At 38.8% G+C, this 20,588-nt stretch overlaps 1 protein-coding gene across 1 annotated transcript in view; it reads right to left on the reverse strand.

Moving 5' to 3' along the window:
* Positions 1-479: 479 nt before the first annotated feature.
* LOC133754110 (DNA-directed DNA/RNA polymerase mu-like) overlaps positions 480-20,588 on the reverse strand; it is a 29,718-nt gene continuing 9,609 nt past the window's right edge. The window contains exon 3 of the mRNA XM_062184687.1: positions 480-1,352. Within this exon, the coding sequence (XP_062040671.1) occupies positions 480-1,352 (873 nt within the window). The remainder of the gene's footprint in view (positions 1,353-20,588) is intronic.

Here is a 20,588-nt window from a genome sequence, read left to right on the forward strand (position 1 = left end):
AGTTTTATGTTATAGATCATGTAAAACATAATAAACATAGATATTTAGGAATATAGAACAAATTTTAAAACTCTTCAAGGAAGCTTCAAAACAGTATTTTAAATATGACTTATTTGTATTCAGCCACTTTTTCCAAAAATGTTTGTCTCTTTTCTGTATTTTGATGATACTCTGATTTATAAATAATTGTTGATATTTCTGACTAGTTTTTGTGCTCTGCAATTGTACAGACTGCATTTCTGAGAGAAGATCTGTCTTGTACAGTATCCTATGTAATAAAGGGAATGGATTTTATTTAATTATCATTTTATTGAGCACAACTATTATGATTGCAGTATTGATAATATATTATGGAGGAAAATAAAAGAAAAAACCTGCTAGCATATATATGTATTTTATATATGGAAAGGAAAATTTTTGTTTGGCTTTTATAGTACTTTCTGATTTTAAATCTATTTTCTTTTTTTTCTTTTTTTTTTTTAGCCCTCTTGGTACCAGCGGTCAGCAGTCCTCACCCTTACCCCAAAGATCTGGGTGAAGAGCTTCATGGTCCGGAACCTCTCTGAGCTCTGCACCAGCTCCACCTCCTCACACACCCTGTGCTCCAGCAGCTCCTGGACCACCCTGGAGGAATATTCTCGGAAGTGGGGCAGCCCCTGCAGCTGGCTTGGCGCTGTGACAGGGCAGGGCAGCGCCTGGAGCACCCAGGCCGCTCTGCGGAAAGACAGGAGGCGGCCCTCGCTGCCTTCCAAGCTGGCTGCTTCCACCAGCGTCTCCAGGGCCTCCGAGAGAGCGGTCTTGTGGTGAGGGAGGGGCGTGGGCCACTGGCAGGCATAGATGGGCACCCGCCCCAGCCTTGGGGGCTCTTCCTCCAGCTCGGCCACCTCCAGGCGATGCCTGGGTTCCACGGGGACTGGCTGCCCTGCAGCCATGCTCTCTGTGAACCAACCGTTGTCCAGCAGAGCCGGGCCGGGGCAGCCTGGGGGCACAGACGCTGCCCTGCACTCCCGCCAGCCCTTGGCCTCCTTGGCTGAAGTCTGCTCCATCACCATGTGGGTCACCTCTGAGCTGCAGGCATCCAGGACCCGGAAACCTTTTGACAGCGCCAGGCGTGTGAGGAAGGCCCGGCGACTGCGACCCATGCGCGGTTCGACCAGATAAATGAGGACATCAGGGAAACGCACGGAGGCCGGGGCGGAGGCGGAGGCCATACCTCCGGGGTACACGCCCCACGCTCTGCGCGGCTTCGCGAGCTTCCAGGCCTCGGGAGAAGGCGGGGTGGGGGGGAGCAGGCGGAAGCCAGAAGGAAGCCGGGCGGAAGAAGGGGCGCGCACCTCTATTTTCTTTCTGATCTAGAAAACAAAGTGGATGATCTAATTACTGAATAAAAAAGAAAAGGAATATTTACCAAAGTCTCAATGCAGAAATGAATAAGCTGGCCAGCGCCAAGGCTCAACAGGCTAATCCTCCACCTAGCGGCACTGGCACACCGGGTTCTAGTCCCGGTCGGGGCACCGATCCTGTCCCGGTTGCCCCTCTTCCAGGCCAGCTCTCTGCTGTGGCTAGGGAGTGCAGTGGAGGATGGCCCAAGTGCTTGGGCCCTGTACCCCATGGGAGACCAGGAGAAGCACCTGGCTCCTGGCTTCGGATCAGTGCGATGTGCTGGCCGTGGCGGCCATTGGAGGGTGAACCAACAGCAAAGGAAGACCTTTCTCTCTGTCTCTCTCACTGTCCACTCTGCCTGTCAAAAAGAAAAAAAAAGAAAAGGAAGAAATGAATAAGCTTAGTATGATAACAGAGGGTATAAATTATAGTAAGAATATATTGGCTTCTCAAATGTTGCAATTTCAGTCCGGAAAATAGTTTGATTCAAAACCTGAAGTACATTGAAGTACATTATAAAGCTGGAAACAGAAAGTTTTGGCTGCTTCTCCGTTCTACTCTTTCACATGTCAGAAAAATAAGTTAAGTTTTGATCTGGAATACCATTAAATTTCAAGAAAATTTCTAATATGGGACATCAAGATAAGAAAAATCAGTTAGGGAAAATGTTTAAAAAACCGTCCAGCAAGAGAGGTAGGAGGTAGAAAAGAGACATTTCATTGCAAAATTTGATATTGAAGACCTACAAATTAGATAAATGTAGTTTGAAAATGTTTCCTGTCATCATTTAGAAAACAGCAAGCCTATTGTGAATAAACACAAATGACAGGCAATTCCTTGGAAAACATTAAAGATGAAATGAAGCAGATGAATTAAGATTTGTTTAAATATTTTCTCAAGTGCTTTATAGGTCTCCGCGAAGAAATGGAGTTTAAATGTTTTTTAGGGCAATTTTGGATGTTGGCATTCTGGGTAAAAAGATACTACATTTTCTTGCCCAAAATACACCTTTTTGAAAGACCAACCTGCTTTGATAATTCATTAGAAATTCATTAGAGTTCTCTCAAAGAATAGAAAATACACTAAAGTTTCATAATGCAATATTTAATCATAATGGTAGAAATAATGTTATAACTAACTTCTATTCGGATAAATGACTATCAAAATGTATGCTAGAATATCATTTTATATACTGAAATATGTACACATAAAGAGGTATTCACAAAAATTGCAATTCAAATATGAAATTAATAAATTAGTAATTTTATACATTGTAATATAAATACTTGTATTTTGAGTTATTCTTAAAGATTGATGTTTTATGACTATAAAGGCACACAGCATTTCTGCTTTATTTTTATTGAGACATTATATAAGACACTGACATTTCTTAAGTTTATTTGGGAAGAACATTAAATTCAGCTAAGATTTTCATTAAAATTTTAATATTTTTTAAAAAATGAAGTCACATTTAATAACCACATCAGACCTGCATATGAGCTTAACACATGAATAATTACAAAGTAACAAAAAAGAGCATATTTTGCTTCTCATTATAATTCCCAGTATTTTCCCCCTGTCATAACTATAATTCACTTCTTCAGTCCCCTCTGCTCACTCTGCTGTGGCATGACACGACTCTGTTTTCATGAGACTGAGCTGGCTCATTCTCATTTCTAGCATAGCTCCTCCTGTCAGCTATGTCATCCCACTACAAGATGGAAACAAGCATGAGAGGGATGATGGCCTAAACTAATATCTAAAGACAGATCAGAACCCATGGCCTCCTGAGCCCACAACCTCTGTAAGTACTGCTGAGCATGAGAATATCTTATTGTTAAAACTGTCTCTGATCAAGTTAGCTGAATGGTGACTTTCACTTGAAATATGGATGCCTGGACACCAGAGTTCTAAGTTATATTATGTTCTATCATTAAGGAAATGATGTCACCTTATTCTCTTACTTAAATCCTCTCCTCTAATAGGAAAACTCCAAATCATCCTCCTTTGATTTCCCAGGCACATTAGCAGGCAGGTGGATTGGAAATGGAGCAGCTAGGACTTGAATTGGTGCCCATAAGGGATGCTGGCACTGCAGATCAGGGCTTTAACCCACTGTGCAACAGCGCTGGCCCCTAATGGTTACTTTTGACTTTTCTATTTTTCATGTTTCCATCAAAATGGTTATGTTACTTTACACAAAAGCAAAATATTAAAAAAACATTCTAGCACTATCTATATTATAGATAAGCATGCAGCTAAAATTTCTTTTAAAATTATGTATAAAATGCAAAGCCTAAACCACATCCACATGAATATTTCATTCATAAATTAATTTAATTTAAAATTTTAAACTATAGTCTGAATACCTCTGTTCTTTTTCATGCTAATAGTCCCTACTTAATAATTGACTCATATAGACTCATTTCATTTACTCTACAGTTGGATTTATTTTAATTGCAGTATTGTGAGGATGTAGCAAGTTAATATGCAGGTAGCAAGTAGGCAATCACTTTGGAAATCTTCAAAGTGTACTCCAATAAAATGAAAGCCCATTAACCATATGAACAAAATATTATTGGCTAAGAATCTGGTCTTCAATATCAGATATACCTATATTCAAATTCCAGTTTTCTTAATAACATCTTGAGTGCTTCCAAGCAATATAATGACACTTTGTAATCTTTATCATCTTCAGCAGAAATTGGGATAATGGAAACATATAGTTTTAGTGAAAATTCAATGAGATAAATAACATTTCCCAGTCACAGTACTTGAAAGAAATTCATAACTCATTCATTGAAGATTTTCAGGTGTAATCCATTTGAGATTACTTCTGAACTTAATACAGCAGAATGGGGGGTGGGCAGAGCCAAGATGGCAGATAGTGAAGACGTGCGCTGTAGTTTGGGAAAATAAAGTTTCATAAAAGTGGAATTACTGTAGCCTCAGGAAAAGATTCAAGAAAAAACTGCAGAGGGGATGCTTCTGGATCTAGTGGATGTAACACAGAGGACCTACAGGGAGCCCACTGTGGGAGACCAGCCGCAGAATCTCCCCAGTGCGGGAACGAACAGAAGGTAAGACAAAGGCATCAGAAACCCGAGATATTGGGGGGGAAAGCAGAGGCCTCTCTATTCACTCACTGAGCAAAACAAAGAGCAGGCGCCATTTTACATATGTAAAGTGCCACCAAGGAGTTCACAAACTCAATAACTTTGGAACTTTGGTGAAACTTGAGAACACATTGAGGGCTGCATAAACTCTATGGTCCCAGGGGTAGAGCAAATGAATACTCACAGAGGCCAGATTTCAACTACACTCAAATCCACCCACTTGTGCCAAATAACTTCCCAACTGAGTCAAAAAAAAAGATAGAGAGAGCAATCCAGCAAGGAGCAAGGGAGAGAACAATCTGGGTGAGTTGCTTTTTGCACAGCCTTAAACCTGAAGAATCAAGCAGAGGTCTCTGGCCACACCCATCACAGCCTCTAAGGATCCATCAAAGCAGACAGCCCACTTAGAGGCATAGTATAATGAGAAAAAACACCACAGCCAAAAAACAACAACAACAACAACAACAAAAAAAAAACCATGAATTATCTCCAACATGCCAAACAACAAACGCAAAAACCGAGGTAACAAGAGCAAGGAAGACACTATGATGTCCCCAAATGAACAAGACACCCCAATCCAAGATTATGAAGATGAAGAGATAGAGGACATGCAAGAAGCAGATCTCAAAAAATTGATAAGAACATTAAGAAGTTCTCAAAAACAAATTCTTGAACTACAGAAATCCTTAATGGACAAAATAGAAAATCTCTCTCGTGAAAATGAAATATTAAGGAGGAATCAAAATGAAATGAAACAACTAGTAGAACATGAAACTGTGATAGTGACAAAAAACCACAATGAAATGAAGAACTCAACAGATCAAATGACAAACACATTAGAGAGCCTTAAAAACAGAATGGGTGAAGCAGAAGAGAGAATATCAGAATTAGAAGACAGAGAACAGGAAAGGAAACAGTCAAATCAAAGAAAAGAAGAAATCAGAAATCTAAAAAATACTGTCAGGAATCTACAGGATACTTTTAAAAAACCTAACATTCAGGTTCTAGGAGTTCCTGAAGGCATGGAGAGGGAGAAAGGATTAGAAGGCATTTTTAGTGAGATACTAGCAGAAAATTTCCCAGGTTTGGAGAAGGACAGAGACATCCTAGTACAGGAAGCTCATAGAACCCCTAATAAACATGATCAAAAGAGATCCTCACCATGACACGTCATAATCAAACTCACCATAGTGAAACACAAAGAAAAGATCCTAAAATGTGCAAGAGAGAAATGCCAGATTACTCTCAGAGGATCTCCAATTAGACTCACAGCAGACTTCTCATCAGAAACCCTACAAGCTAGGAGAGAATGGTGAGATATAGCCCAGGTACTAAGAGAGAAAAACTGCCAGCCCAGAATATTCTATCCTGCAAAGCTCTCATTTGTGAATGAAGGTGAAATAAAGACCTTTCACAGCAAACAGAAATTGAAAGAATTTGTCGCCACTCGTCCAGCCCTGCAAAAGATGCTTAAAAATGTGTTACATACAGAAACACAGAAACACGGTCACCAATATGAAAGAATGTAAAGGAAGGAAACCTCAAAGCAAAAGATCACAGGAGTCTCAAACCATATATTAGAAAAATATTTGGCAAATGACAGGGCAAAGTTACTCCTTCTCAATAGTCACATTGAATGTTAATGCCTTGAACTGTCCAGTTAAAAGACACCGATTGGCTGATTGGGTTAAGGAACAAAACCCATCTTTTTGCTGCTTACAAGAAACTCATCTTTCCAACAATGATCCATACAGGCTGAAAGTGAAAGGCTGGAAAAATATATACCATGCCAACAGAAATGAAAAAAGAGCGGGCATAGCCATCTTTATATTGGACAACATAAACTTTACCACAAAAACTATTAGGAGAGACAAAGAGGGGCACTATATAATGATTAAGGGATCCATTCAACAGGAAGATATAATGATTATCAATGTATATGCACCTAATTACAGGGCACCAGCTTATTTAAAAGACTTGTTAAGGGACTTAAAGGGAGACTTAGACCCCAACACAATAGTACTGGGGGACTTCAATACTCCACTCTCAGAGATAGACAGATCAACAGAACAAAAGATCAACAAGGAGACAGTAGATTTAAATGACACTATAGCCCAAATGGATCTAACAGATATCTACAGAACATTTCATCCTACACAGAAAGAATTTACATTCTTCTCAGCAGTACATGAAACCTTCTCTAGGATTGACCACATACTAGGCCATAAAGCAAGTCTCAGCAAATTCAAAATATTTAAAATCATACCATGCAGCTTCTCAGACCACAAAGGAATGAAATTGGAAATTAGCAATTTGGGAATCCCTAGAGCACGTGCAAATACATGGAGATTGAACAACATGCTCCTGAATGAAAAATAGGTCATAGAAGCAATTAAAAGAGCAATCAAAATTTTTCTGGAAGTAAATGAGGATAAAAGCATAACATACCAAAACCTATGGAATACAACAAAAGCAGTGTTAAGAGGAAAGTTTATATCAATATTTGCCTACATCAAGAAATTGGAAAGGCACCAAGTAGATGAACTTTCAACTCATTTCAAGGATCTAGAAAATCTGCAGCAAACCAAACCGAAACCCAGTAGGAGAAGAGAAATAATTAAAATCAAAGAAGCAATCAACAGGATTGAATCCAAAAAAAATTACAAAAAATCAGCAAAACAAGGAGCTGGTTTTTTGAAAAATTAAACAAAATTGACACCCCATTGGCCCAACTAACTAAAAAAAGAAGAGAAAAGACCCAAATCAATAAGATCAGAGATGAAAATGGAAATGTAACAACAGACACCACAGAAATAAAAAGAATCATCAGAAATTACTACAAGGACTTGTATGCCAGCAAACAGGGAAATCTATCAGAAATGGACAGATTCTTGGACACACATACAACCTCCCTAAATTGAGCCAGGAAGACATAGAAAACCTAAACAGACCCATAACTGACACAGAAATTGAAACAGTAATAAAGGCCCTCCCCACAAAGAAAAGCCCAGGACCAGATGGATTCACTGCTGAGTTCTACCAGACATTTAGAGAAGAACTAACTCCAATTCTTCTCAAACTATTCAAAACAATCTAAAAAGAGGGAATCCTCCCAAACTTTTTCTATGAAGCCAGCATCACCTTAATTCCTAAGCCAAAGAAAGATGCAGCATTGAAAGAGAATTACAGACCAATATCCCTGATGAATATAGATGCAAAAATCCTCAATAAAATTCTGGCCAATAGAATGCAACATCACATCAGAAAGATCATCCACCCAGACCAAGTGAGATTTAACCCTGGTATGCATGGATGGTTCAATGTTTGCAAAACAATCAACGTAATACACTACATTAACAGACTGCAGAAGAAAAACCATATGATTCTCTCAATAGACGCAGAGAAAGCATTTGATAAAATACAACACCCTTTCATGATGAAAACTCTAAGCAAGCTGGGTATGGAAGGAACATTCCTCAATACAATCAAAGCAATATATGAAAAACCCACGGCCAACATCCTATTGAATGGGGAAAAGTTGGAAGCATTTCCGCTGAGATCTGGTACCAGACAGGGATGCCCACTCTCACCACTGCTCTTCAATATAGTTCTGGAAGTTTTAGCCAGAGCTATTAGGCAAGAAAAAGCAATTAAAGGGATACAAATCAGGAAGGAAGAACTCAAACTATCCCTCTTTGCAGATGATATGATTCTTTATTTAGGGGACCCAAAGAACTCTACTGAGACTACTGGAACTCATCGAAGAGTTTGGCAAAGTAGCAGGATATAAAATCAATGCACAAAAATCAACAGCCTTTGAATACACACGCAATGCCATGGCTGCGGAAGAACTTCTAAGATCAATCCCATTCACAATAGCTGCAAAAATAATCAAATACCTTGGGATAAACTTATCCAAGGACGTTAAAGATCTCTATGATGAAAACTACAAAACCTTAAAGAAAGAAATAGAAGAAGATACCAAAAAATGGAGAAATCTTCCATGCTCATGGATTGGAAGAATCAATATCATCAAAATGTCTATTCTCCCAAAAGCAATTTACACATTTAATGCAATACCAATCAAGATACCAAAGGCATTCTTCTCAGATCTGGAAAAAATGATGCTGAAATTCATATGGAGACACAGAAGACCTCAAATAGCTAAAGCAATCTTGTACAATGAAAACAAAGCCGAGGCATCACAATACAATTTCAGGACATACTACAGGGCAGTTGTCATCAAAAGAGCATGGTACTGGTACAGAAACAGAAGGATAGACCAATGGAACAGAATAGAAACACCAGAAATCAATCCAAACATCTACAGCCAACTTATATTTGATCAAAGATCCAAATCTAATCCCTGGAATAAGGACAGTCTATTCAATAAATGGTGTTGGGAAAATTGGATTTCCACGTGCAGAAGCTTGAAGCAAGACCCATACCTTTCACCTTACACAAAAATTCACTCAACATGGATTAAAGACTTAAATCTACAACCCAAAACCATCAAATTATTAGAGAGCATTGTAGAATCCCTGCAAGATATAGGTACAGGCAAAGACTTCTTGGAAAAGACCCCAGGAGCACAGGCAGTCAAAACCAAAATTAACATTTGGGATTGCATCAAATTGAGAAGTTTCTGTACTTCAAAAGAAATAGTCAGGAAAGTGAAGAGGCAACCGACAGAATGGGAAAATATATTTGCAAACTATACTACAGATAAAGGGTTGATAACCAGAATCTACAAAGAAATCAAGAAAATCCACAACAACAGAACAAACAACCCACTTAAGAGATGGGCCAAGGACCTCAATAGACAGTTTTCAAAAGAGGAAAAATCCAAATGGCCAACAGACACATGAAAAAATGTTGAAGATCACTAGCAATCAGAGAAATGCAAATCAAAACCACAATGAGGTTTCACCTCACCCCGGTGAGAATGGCTCACATTCAGAAATCTACCAACAACAGATGCTGGAGAGGATGTGGGGAAAAAGGGACTGTAAACCACTGTTGGTGGGAATGCAAACTGGTTAAGCCACTATGGAAGTCACCTGGAGATTCCTCAGAAACCTGAACATAACCCTACCATACAACCCAGACATCCCACTCCTTGGAATTTACCCAAAGGAACTTAATTTGGCTAATAAAAAAGCCATCTGCACATTAATGTTTATTGCAGCTCAATTCATAAGAGCAAAGACCTGGAACCAACCCAAATGCCCATCAACAGTAGACTGGATAAAGAAATTATGGGACATGTACTCCATAGAATATTATACAGCAGTAAGAAACCAGGATACCCAGTCATTTGCAACAAGATGGAGCAATCTGGAAAACATCATGCTGAGTGAATTAAGCCAGTCCCAAAGAGACAAATATCATTTGTTTTCCCTGATCAGCGACAACTGAGCACCAAAGGGGAAACCTGCTGAAGTGAAATGGACACTATAAGAAACAATGACGTGATCGGCTCTTGTCCTGACTCTAGATGTACAATGTAATACTTTATCTTTTTTAGTATTTGTTGTTGTTGTTGTTGTTTTTGTTGTCGTTCTAGTACTAGTGGTTGAACTCTGTAATTAACACACAATTATTCTTAGGTGTTTAAATTTTAACTGAAAAGTGATCCTGTTAAATTTAAGAGTGGAAAAAGAGAGGGAGGAGATGTACCATTTGGGACATGCACAATCAGACTTGCCCCAAATGGTGGAGTTAGAAATGTGCCTGGGGATTCCAATTCAATCCCATCAAGGTGTCATGTACCAATGCCATCTCACGAGTCCAAGTGATCATTTCTGATCACAACCGATGGCTCTGATAGGTCAAAGAATCATAGGGATTACACAAACAAGACAAGTGTCTGCTAATACTAACTGATAGAATCAAAAAGGGAGAGAAGGATCCAACATGGGAAGAGGGATAAACAGCAGACTCATAGAATGGCAGATGTCCTAAACAACACTCTGGCCTCAGAATCAGCCCTTAAGGCATTCGGATATGGCTGAAGAGCCCATGAGAGTATTGTAGGCGTGGAAAGCCAAGATACCATGGAAGGCCGGCGCCGCGGCTCACTAGGCTAATCCTCCGCCTTGCGGCGCCGGCACACCGGGTTCTAGTCCCGGTCAGGGCACCGATCCTGTCCCGGTTGCCCCTCTTCCAGGCCAGCTCTCTGCTGTGGCTAGGGAGTGCAGTGGAGGATGGCCCAAGTGCTTGGGCCCTGCACCCCATGGGAGACCAGGAGAAGCACCTGGCTCCTGCCATCGGAACAGCGCGGTGCGCCGACCGCAGCACGCTACCGCGGCAGCCATTGGAGGGTGAACCAACGGCAAATGGAAGACCTTTCTCTCTGTCTCTTTCTCTCACTGTCCACTCTGCCTGTCAAAAAAAAAAAAGATACCATGGAAAAGAAAAAAAAAAGAAGAAGACCTAAATGAAAGATCTCTGTGAGTGAGACCCCAGTGGAAGGAACGGGGCCGTCAAAGAAGGAGGTACCTTTCTCTGAAGGGAGGAGAGAACTTCCACTTTGACTATGACCCTATCGGAATAAGATCAAACTCAGCAAACTCCAAAGTCTTCCATAGCCCTGGCAACTCATGACTAGAGCCTAGGGAGATTACTGACGCCATGATCAGGAGTGTCAAATTGTTAAGTCAGCAACAGGAGTCACTGTGTACTTACATCCCATGTGGGATCTGTCCTTAATGTGTTATCTAATGTGCAGTGATGCTATAACTAGTACTGAAACAGTATTTTTACACTTTGTTTCTGCATGGGTACAAACTGATGAGATCTTTACTAATTATATACTGAATCGATCTTCTGTATATAAAGATAATAGGAAATGAAAAAAAAACCTGGTGTTAATTGGAAATGGCATAGAAAATTAATTTAAAAAATATTATGTAGGATCTCTGTCTTTAATGTGCTGTACACTCTTATTTAATGCTTTAACTAGTACTCCAACAGTATTTTTTTTTCACTTTATGTTGCTATATGGGGGCAAACTGTTGAAATCGTTACCTAATATATACTAAACTGATCTTCTGTATATAAAGAGAATTGAAAATGAATCTTGATGTGATTGGAAAGTGAGAAGGAGCAGGAAAGGTGAGATTTGTGGGTGGGAGGGAATTTTTGGGAGGGGGAAGCCATTGTAACCCATAAGCTGTCATTTGGAAATTTATATTCATTAAATAAAAGTTTAATAAATAAAATACAGCAGAATGGGAGGTCCAAGATGGCTAAATAGAGATAAAATGTGCTGATTTTGTCCACAGGAAGATACCAGGAAGAAGGTGAAGTAACTGCATTTCCAGGACAGACTTTAAGATAAGTTTGCAGTGGAAATCCTATGGAAAGTACAAAGACTCTGTGAAGCAGGGACAGTACAAATACATAGCAGTGGGTGGGGATACCATGTGGGACTCCCACAGCTGAATCTGGAGGAGACACCATCTTCTTGGAGCTACATGAGCTCTATCTGTGACATCCTGTGTCACCTGTGATATTACCTTAGGGAGAACCATGTGGACAGCTTTGACTTTGAGTCAAGCCTGGTAGGACAGTAAGGGACAGTTTTCCCACCTGACCCTGTGACAGAAGAGCATGCTGATTTCTCTCTATTCCCCCACAAAGGTTCCTGGTGATGAGCAGGAAGAAAGTGCCATCTTAATAAGGTAAGTAAAGGCTTCTGCAGCTCACATGTGCATGACTAGGTCTATTTATCTATTTATTTATTTTTGTTTAAGGAATGCAACTTCATCAATTTAATATATAAGGAGTTGGGAATATGATGCTTCTTCTCCCCCTCCCTCCCTCCCATCCAAACTCCTGCCTTTCTTCATACTCCCTCTTTTTTACCCATAATTATATATAAAATATATATATAAAATATATATATATATAACTTTTATTTAATGAATATAAATTTCCAAAGTACAGCTTATGGACTACAATGGCTCCCCCCTGCCCATAACTTCCCTTCAAACAGCAACCCTCCCCTTTCCCACTCCCTCTCCCCTTTCATTCACATCAAGATTTATTTTCAATTCTCTTTATATAAAGATCAGTTTAGCATATATTAAGTAATGATTTCAACAGTTTGCACCCACATAGAAACACAAAGTGAAAAATACTGTTTGAGTACTAGTTATAGCATTAAATCACAATGTTCAGCACATTAGGGCAGAGATCCTACATGAAGAGTAAGTGCACTGCTACGCCCACAGCTGTGATACCCGCGTAGCAAGATGTTGCTGCGTTGGGGGTCTAAGGCTGCAGGGTTGAGGTTAGAGCTCTGTGAAGTGGGGCCTCAGGTGGTTCCTGTGCAGTCCGCAGTTGTAATGACCCCTGACTCACATAATGGAAGCCAAGACATGCCCTTGCTGGCTCTGGGGACGCTGTGTCCCTGCTCTGTTGATGATCTCATTATGCATTATCTACCTGCTGTGTTTACACTTTACTGCTTACTCTCACAATTATCAGAAACAAGAAAATCAAAAAAAAGAAGTTAACGTTTCCCATAAGATTATGGAGAAAATCAAACAATCTTTGCCCCTCTGTTTACTAAAGCTATTTACGAGGAAGCCAGGAATGCAAGTCAAAACATATCATTAGGTTCCCATTATAGTGACAGAAAAATGTTAAGATTGCTCAGGGATTATCTCCAAGTATCTAAAAGGCAAGCAAAACTTTGGGCAGTAATTCCCCTAAACAATTCATAAAACAAAATTACCCATTAACCCAAAGATCAATTCTCATTCTCAGTAAATTATCTAAAAACAATACCCCCACTATGTTCCTCATAAAACCACTCATATGACATCATTGTTTTAACTCATTTTGTCAACCTTTGTGATAAAAGTTTAACATTTGCCTGTAGCATTGTCCTTTACTATATAAACCCAAGCCTTACTATAATAAATCGCAGCAGCATACTCATAACGTGTGTGTCTGTCTGTCATTTCCCTGCCAATTCCTGATTCTCCTCGAGCCTTCGCCCTTGTTCTCCCTCGGTCTGTGTCTCCGCGAGAGCCAGTCTGCGGCAGTGCACAGTGACTCCTGTTGTTGACTTAACAAATTGACACTCTTGTTTATGGCATCAGTAATCCCCCTAGGCTCTTATCACAAGTGGCCAAAGCTATGGAAGCCTTTTGAGTTCACCAGCTCTGATCATATTTAGACAAGGTCATAGTCAAAGTGGAAGTGCTCTCCTCCCTTCAGAGAAAGGTACCTCCGTCTTTGATGACCTGTTCTTCCCACTGGGATCTCACTCATAGAGATCTTTCATGTAGGTCATTTTTTTTTTTGCCAGAGTGTCTTGGCTTTCCATGCCTGAAATACCCTCATGGGCTTTTCAGCTGGATCCACATGCCTTAAGGGCTGATTCTGAGGCCAGAATGCTGTTTAGGACTTCTGCTATTCTATGAGCCTGCTGTGTATCTCGCTTCCCATGTTGGATAGTTCTCTCCCTTTTTTATTCTATCCGTTAGTATTTGCAGCCAGTAGTCTTGTTTATCTGATCCATTTGTCCTATCAATAGTCCTATCATTATGATCAATTGTGAACAGAAATTGATCACTTGGACTAGTGAGATGGCATTGGTACATGCCACCTTGATGGGATTGAATTGGAATCCCCTGGTATGTTTCTAATTCTACCGTTTGTGGCAAGTCAGCTTGAGCATGTCCCAAATTGCACATCTCTTTCCTCTCTTATTCCCACTCTTATATTTAACAGCGATCACTTTTCAGTTAAGTTTCAACACTTAATAATAACTGTGTATTGATTACAGTATTCAACCAAAAGTATTAAGTAGAACAAACAAAAAATACTAAGAGAGGATAACATATTAAGTTGTTCACCAATAGTCAGGGCAAGGGCTGATCAAGTCACCATTTCTCATAGTGTTCATTTCACTTATAGGTTTCCTTTTTAGTGCTTGGTTAGTTGTTACTGATCAGAGAGAACAAATGATATTTGTCCCTTTGGGACAGGCTTATTTCACTCAGAATAATGTTTTCCAAATTCCTAACAGGGATCCATAATTATTTTTATTTATTTATTTATTTATTTATTTATTTATTTATTTATTTATTTATTTATTTGGAAGTTAGAGTTATACAGAGAGAGAAGCAAAGGTAGAGAGATAGAGAGAGGTCTTCATCCTCAGGTTCACTCTCCAATTGACCACAACAACCTGAGATGCACCAGTCATTTCACACTTAGCCCCTGGAAACCTGCAATATATTCTGGGGTTATGATTGACTTTCTTAGATTCCACAAATAAGTGGCATTTATTTTTTCTGTGTTATGTTAAATAGCATAAGGTCCACATTCATACTTTGGGATTCATGTTGTGACAAAACATCAGAATTTCTTTTTTAAGGTTGAATTTGATTCACCTTGTGTATGTGTCTTATTCTCTCTTTTCATCTGTTGACACATCATGTGGTTATTTCTATATCTTGTACTTGTGAATAATGCTTACATGAACATGCATGTGCAGTATATCCTAAAGATAGTGATTTTATTTCTTTTTTATACACATCCATTAGTGGGACAGCTTTGTCCTTCATTCCATTTTTAGAGGCACCTCCATCATGTTTTCCATAGTGGATGTATCAATTTACGTTCCTAAAATTCATGTGTTTCCTTTTCTCTTGTTCAAAACTTATCTTTTTTTTTTACTTTTTGATAATATCCATTTTTACATATGTGAGGTGATAACCACTGTAGTCTTGATGTGCAATGCTGAGCGCCACCTTTTTCAAAGATGTATGTGTTTATTTAAAAACCAGAGTTATACAGAGAGGGAAGGAGAGGCAGAGAGGGAGGAAGAGAGAGAGAGAGAGAGATACTTTCCATTTTTCCATCTGCTGGTTCACTCTCCAGATGGCCACAACAGCCAGAGCTGCACTGATCTGAAGCAAGGAACAAGGAGCTTTTTCCAGGTCTCCCACATGGGTGCAGGAGACCAAGAACTTGGGCCACAGTTTACTGCTCTCCAAAGCCATAGTTGGCAGCTGGATTGGAAAGTAGAGCAGCTAAGATTTGAACCAGCACCCATATGAGATGCTGGCAGAAAAGTTGAAACTTTACTTGCTACAACAGATCACTGATCCTTCCATTCAAATTTTTTACAGAAATCAATTTTCAATTAATATTTATACTCATAAGATTCAACATACACCAAGTGGAGTGTTCACTGACTAGTATGAAGAAAGAAAGGAGTAAAGAACAAAAACAAACAAGAAAAGCAGTATTCCCCAATAATCAAGGCATGGGCTGTTCAACATATCATGCCTCAAAGTGTCAATTTCACTCCTATAGATTACATTTTAAGTACTCTATTAGTTACCATAGATCAGAAAGACCATATGGTATTTGTCCTTTTGTGACTGGCTTATTTCATTAATATAATGGTTTCCAGTTGAATCCATTGTTGCAAAGACAAGATTTTATTGTTTTTCTTAAACACTGTGTAGTATATGTGTATATACTACACATGTATATCAGTCATTATTTCTTTATCCATCTTTGAGGTGATGGAAATCTGAATTGATTCCATATCTTAGCTATTTTACATTTAGCTGAAGTGGACATAAGTGTACAGATAATTCTTTCATATGATGATTTCATTTCCTTTGGATAAATTCCCAGGAGTGGGTTGGCTAGGTGATGTGGTAGGTCTATATTCAGCTTTCTGAGCTATCTCCATACTGTTTTCCAAAGTTGCTGTACAAGTTTGTATTCCCATCAACAATGGATTAAAGAATTCTTTTCCCCCCATTCTTGCCAGCATTTGTTTTTCCTTAATTTCTATATGATAGTCATTCTTTTTTATTTTTATTTTTATTTTTATTTTTATTTTTATTTTTATTTTTATTTTTATTTTTATTTATTTGACAGGTAGAGTTATAGACAGAGAGAGAGACAGAGATAAAGGTCTTCCATTGGTTCACTCACCAAATGGCTGCTACGCCAGGAGCCAGGTGCTCCCTCATGGTCTCCCATGCAGGTGCAGGGCCCAAGCACTTGGGCCATCCTCCACTACCTTCCTGGGTACAGCAGAGAGCTGGACTGGAAGAGGAGCTAGTGGGACTAGAACCCGGTGCCCATATGGGATGCTGGCACCACAGGCGGAGGATTATCCCAGTGAGCCACAGTACCAGCCCCTAAATGATAGTCATTCTAACAAGAGTGAGGAAAACTACGTTTGGTTTTGATTTGCATTTCCACGATGGCTAGCAATCCTGAACATTTTTTTCATGTGTCTATCTGTCATTTGAATTTCCTCTCTTGAAACTCAAAAAAATTCTTTAGTTCATTTACCCATTTCTTAATTGGATTGTTTGTTTCCTTGTTGTTGAGCTTCTTGAGCTCTTTATAGATTCTGGAAGTTAATCCTTTGTCAATTGTTTTGTTTGCAAATATTTCCTCCCATGCTGTTGATCACCTTTTCCCTTTGTTGAGAGTTTCATTTACAGAGTTTCATTCTCAGTTTGATGTAACCCAATTGTTAATCTTGGCTTTGATTGCCTGTGCTTCTGGGGGCTTTTCTAAGAAGCCTTTCCCTATGCCAACACCTTGTGGCATTACCCAATATTCCCTAGTATTTTGATGGTATCACTTTGTAGATTTAGGTCTCTGATCCATTTTGAGTGGATTTTTGTGTAAGGTGTGAGGCAGTTGACATGTTTCATACTTCTGCATATGGGAATCCAGTTTTCCAAGCACCATTTGTTGAAGATACTGTCTTGGATCCGGGAGTTGTTTTTTGATTCTTTGTCAAGGATAAATTGGTTGTAGATATGTGGATTTATTTCTGGGGTTTCTGTTCTGCTCTGTTGTTCTACATGTCTGTTTGTGCCATTACCAGGCTGTTTTGATTATACCTGCCCTGTAGTATGTCTTGAGGTCTGGTGTTGTGATATCTTCCACTTCATGTTTTGTTGTATAAATTTGATTTAGCTATTTGGTGTCTCTTGTATTACTATATCAATTTATCATCATTTTTTCTAGATCTGAGAAGAATGTTATTGGAAATTTTGTTGGGATCACATTGAATCTATAAATTTCTTTCAGTAGTTTGGACATCTTGAAGATGTTGATGCTTCCAATCTATCAACATGGAAAATATTTCCACTTTTTATGTCTTCTTCCATTTCTTTTTTTTTAGCTTTGTAATTTTTATCACAGAGGTCATTGGGATCCTTGGTTAAGTTTATTCCAATTATTTCCCATTCAGTAAAAAGTTGGCTGTTGGTTTGTCTTAGATTGCTTAGATTATATTGAGGAATGTTCCTTTTATACCCAATGTGCTTAAAGTTTTCATCACAAAAGGGTGTTAGATTTTGTCACATGCTTTCTATGCATCTACTGAGATAATCATATGGTTTTTGGTCCTCTGCTTGTTAATGTGGTTAATCATGTTTATTGATTTTCAGATGTTAATCATCTCTGCATAGAGTAAATCCCACTTGGTCTGGGTGAAGGATATTTCTGATGTGTTGTTGGGTTTGATCAGGTAGTATTTTGCTGAGTATTTTTGTGTCTACATTCATCAAGGATATTAGTCTATAGTTCTCTTTCTCTGTCTTATCTTTTTCTGGCTTAGGAATTAAGTTGATGCAGGCTTCATAGAAGGATTTTGGGAAGATTACCTCCCTTTCAATTGCAATGGGAGTTGGTTCTCCTTTGAATGTTTGGTAGAATTCTGCCTTGAAGCCTACAGGACCTGGGCTTCTCTTTGTTGGAATAACCTTTATTACTGATTTTATCTCTGTTTTGATAAATAGTCTGTTTAGATGATTTATGTCTTCATGGCTCAATTTAGGTAGGTTGTATGTGCCAGGAATATATCCATTTCTCCTAGGTTTCCTATTCTATTAGCATACAGCTCTTTGTAGTATTTCCTGATGCATCTTTTTATTTGTATTATTATTTATTTTTTCATCTCTGATTTTATTGATTTGCATCTTCTTCATTTTTATTTTTTTGTTAGCTGTGCCAATGATGTGTCAACTTTACTTTTTCAAAAAAAAGCTCTTCACTTCATTTATATTTTGTATGGTATTTTGGTTTCAATTGTATTTCTTCCTTAATTTTAATTATTTCCTTCCTCCTTCTAATTTGAGGTTTGGCTTGTTGTTTTTCTTTTTTCTAGGTCCTTGAGATGCATTGACACCTCATCTATTTTGTTACTTTCCCATTTCTTGATGTAGGCACATATCACTATAAAGTTCCCTCTTAACACTATTTCTGTTGTATTTCATACATTTTGATATGAGGTATTGTCATCTTGAATAATTGCAGAAAAATTTTTAAATTTCTCTTTTTATTTCTTTTATAACCCACTGTTCATTTAGGAGCATGTTAATCATTTTCCATGTGTTTGCATATGTTCTTGACATTCTTGAGTTTTTTTTTTCAAGATCAATCCATTGTGATCAGTGATGGTTCATGGTATGATTTTGATTTATTTGAATTTGCTGAGACTTGTTTTATGGCCTAGTATATGGTCTATCCTAAAGAAAGTTCTGTGCACTGTGGAGAAGACTGTATATTCTGCAACTGTAGGGTGAAAAGCTCTATAGTTATCAGTTAGGTTCATTTGATCTATGATGCCAATTAGCTCTGTTGTTTCTTTGTTAATTTTTGTTCTAGTTGATCTACCTGTTGATGAAAGTGGGGTGCTGAAGTGCCTGTTACTATTGTATTGCAGTCTATACTTTCCTTTAAATCCATTAGTAGATTTTTTTTAAAAAATAGCCAGGCACCCTGTATTAGGGTGTATATACATTAATTATAATCACATCTTCCTGTTGTATTGATGCCTTAATCATTGCATAGTATACTTCTTTGTCTCTTTTAATAGTTTTTGTGTTAAAGTCTATTTTGTCTGATATTAGGATGGCTTCACCTGCTTTTTTTCTGTTCACATGGAATATCTTTTTTCCATCTATTCAATTTCAGTCTATGTGTATCTTTCTGAGTTGTGTTTCTTTTAAGCAGCAAATAGATGGGTCTTGTTTTTAATCTATTTAGTCAGTCAGTATCTTTTTTTGGACAGGCAGAGTGGACAGAGAGAGAGAGAGACAGAGAGAAAGGTCTTCCTTTACCATTGGTTCACCCTCCAATGGCTGTTGCTGCCAATGTGCTACAGCCAGCGCACCGTGCTGATCCAAAGGCAGGATCCAAGTGCTTCTCCCAGTCTCACATGCTGGTGCAGGGCCCAAGGATTTGGGCCATCCTCCACTGCACTCCTGTGCCACAGCAGAGAGCTGGGTCAGTCAGCATCTTTTAACTGAAGAGTTGAGATCATTTACATTCAAGGTAAATATTTCTTAAAAGATTCATTTTATTTATTTGGAAGACAGAGTTACAGAGTGAGATAGATATATAGAAAAAGACAGAGAGAGGTCTTCCATCTGCTGGTTCACCCCCAGTTGACTGCAACAGCCAGAGATGAGGTTATCTGAAGCCAGGAGCCAGGAGTTTCTTCCAGGTCTCCCATGCAGGTGCAAGGGCCCAAGGACTTGGGCCAGCTACTGCTTTCCCAGAATATAGCAGAGATCTGGATCAGAAGTGGACCAGCTGGGGCATGAATTGGCTCCTATATGGCATGCTGGTGCTGCAGGCTGGGGCTTTAACCTGCTGTGCCACACCACCAGCCTCTCAAGGTAACTATTAATAAGTAACAACTTGACCGTGCCATTTTTCATCAGTGTTGCTATCAATCACTTTGGGTTTCTTTTGTACTTTTAGTGGGGGATTATCTGTCTTCACATTCTGTCACAATGGTGGGTTTCATTCTGTATTTCTGTGTGTGGCAAATCCTTCAGCATCTTTTTAAAAGCTGGATGTGTGGTGACAAATTCTTTTAATTTCCATTTATTATGGAAAGTCTTTATTTCATTGTCATTCATAAATGGATGCTTTGCAAGTTACAATATTCCTGGTTGACAGTTTTTTCCCTTAAGACTTGGATTATGTTTCATCATTCTTTTCTAGCCTACAGGGTTCTGATTAGAAGTTTGTGTGAGTCTAATTGGAAATCCTCTGAAAATAATCTGGCAT

This window comes from Lepus europaeus, chromosome Y (genome assembly GCF_033115175.1).
Source record: "Lepus europaeus isolate LE1 chromosome Y, mLepTim1.pri, whole genome shotgun sequence".
Lineage (NCBI taxonomy): Eukaryota > Metazoa > Chordata > Mammalia > Lagomorpha > Leporidae > Lepus > Lepus europaeus.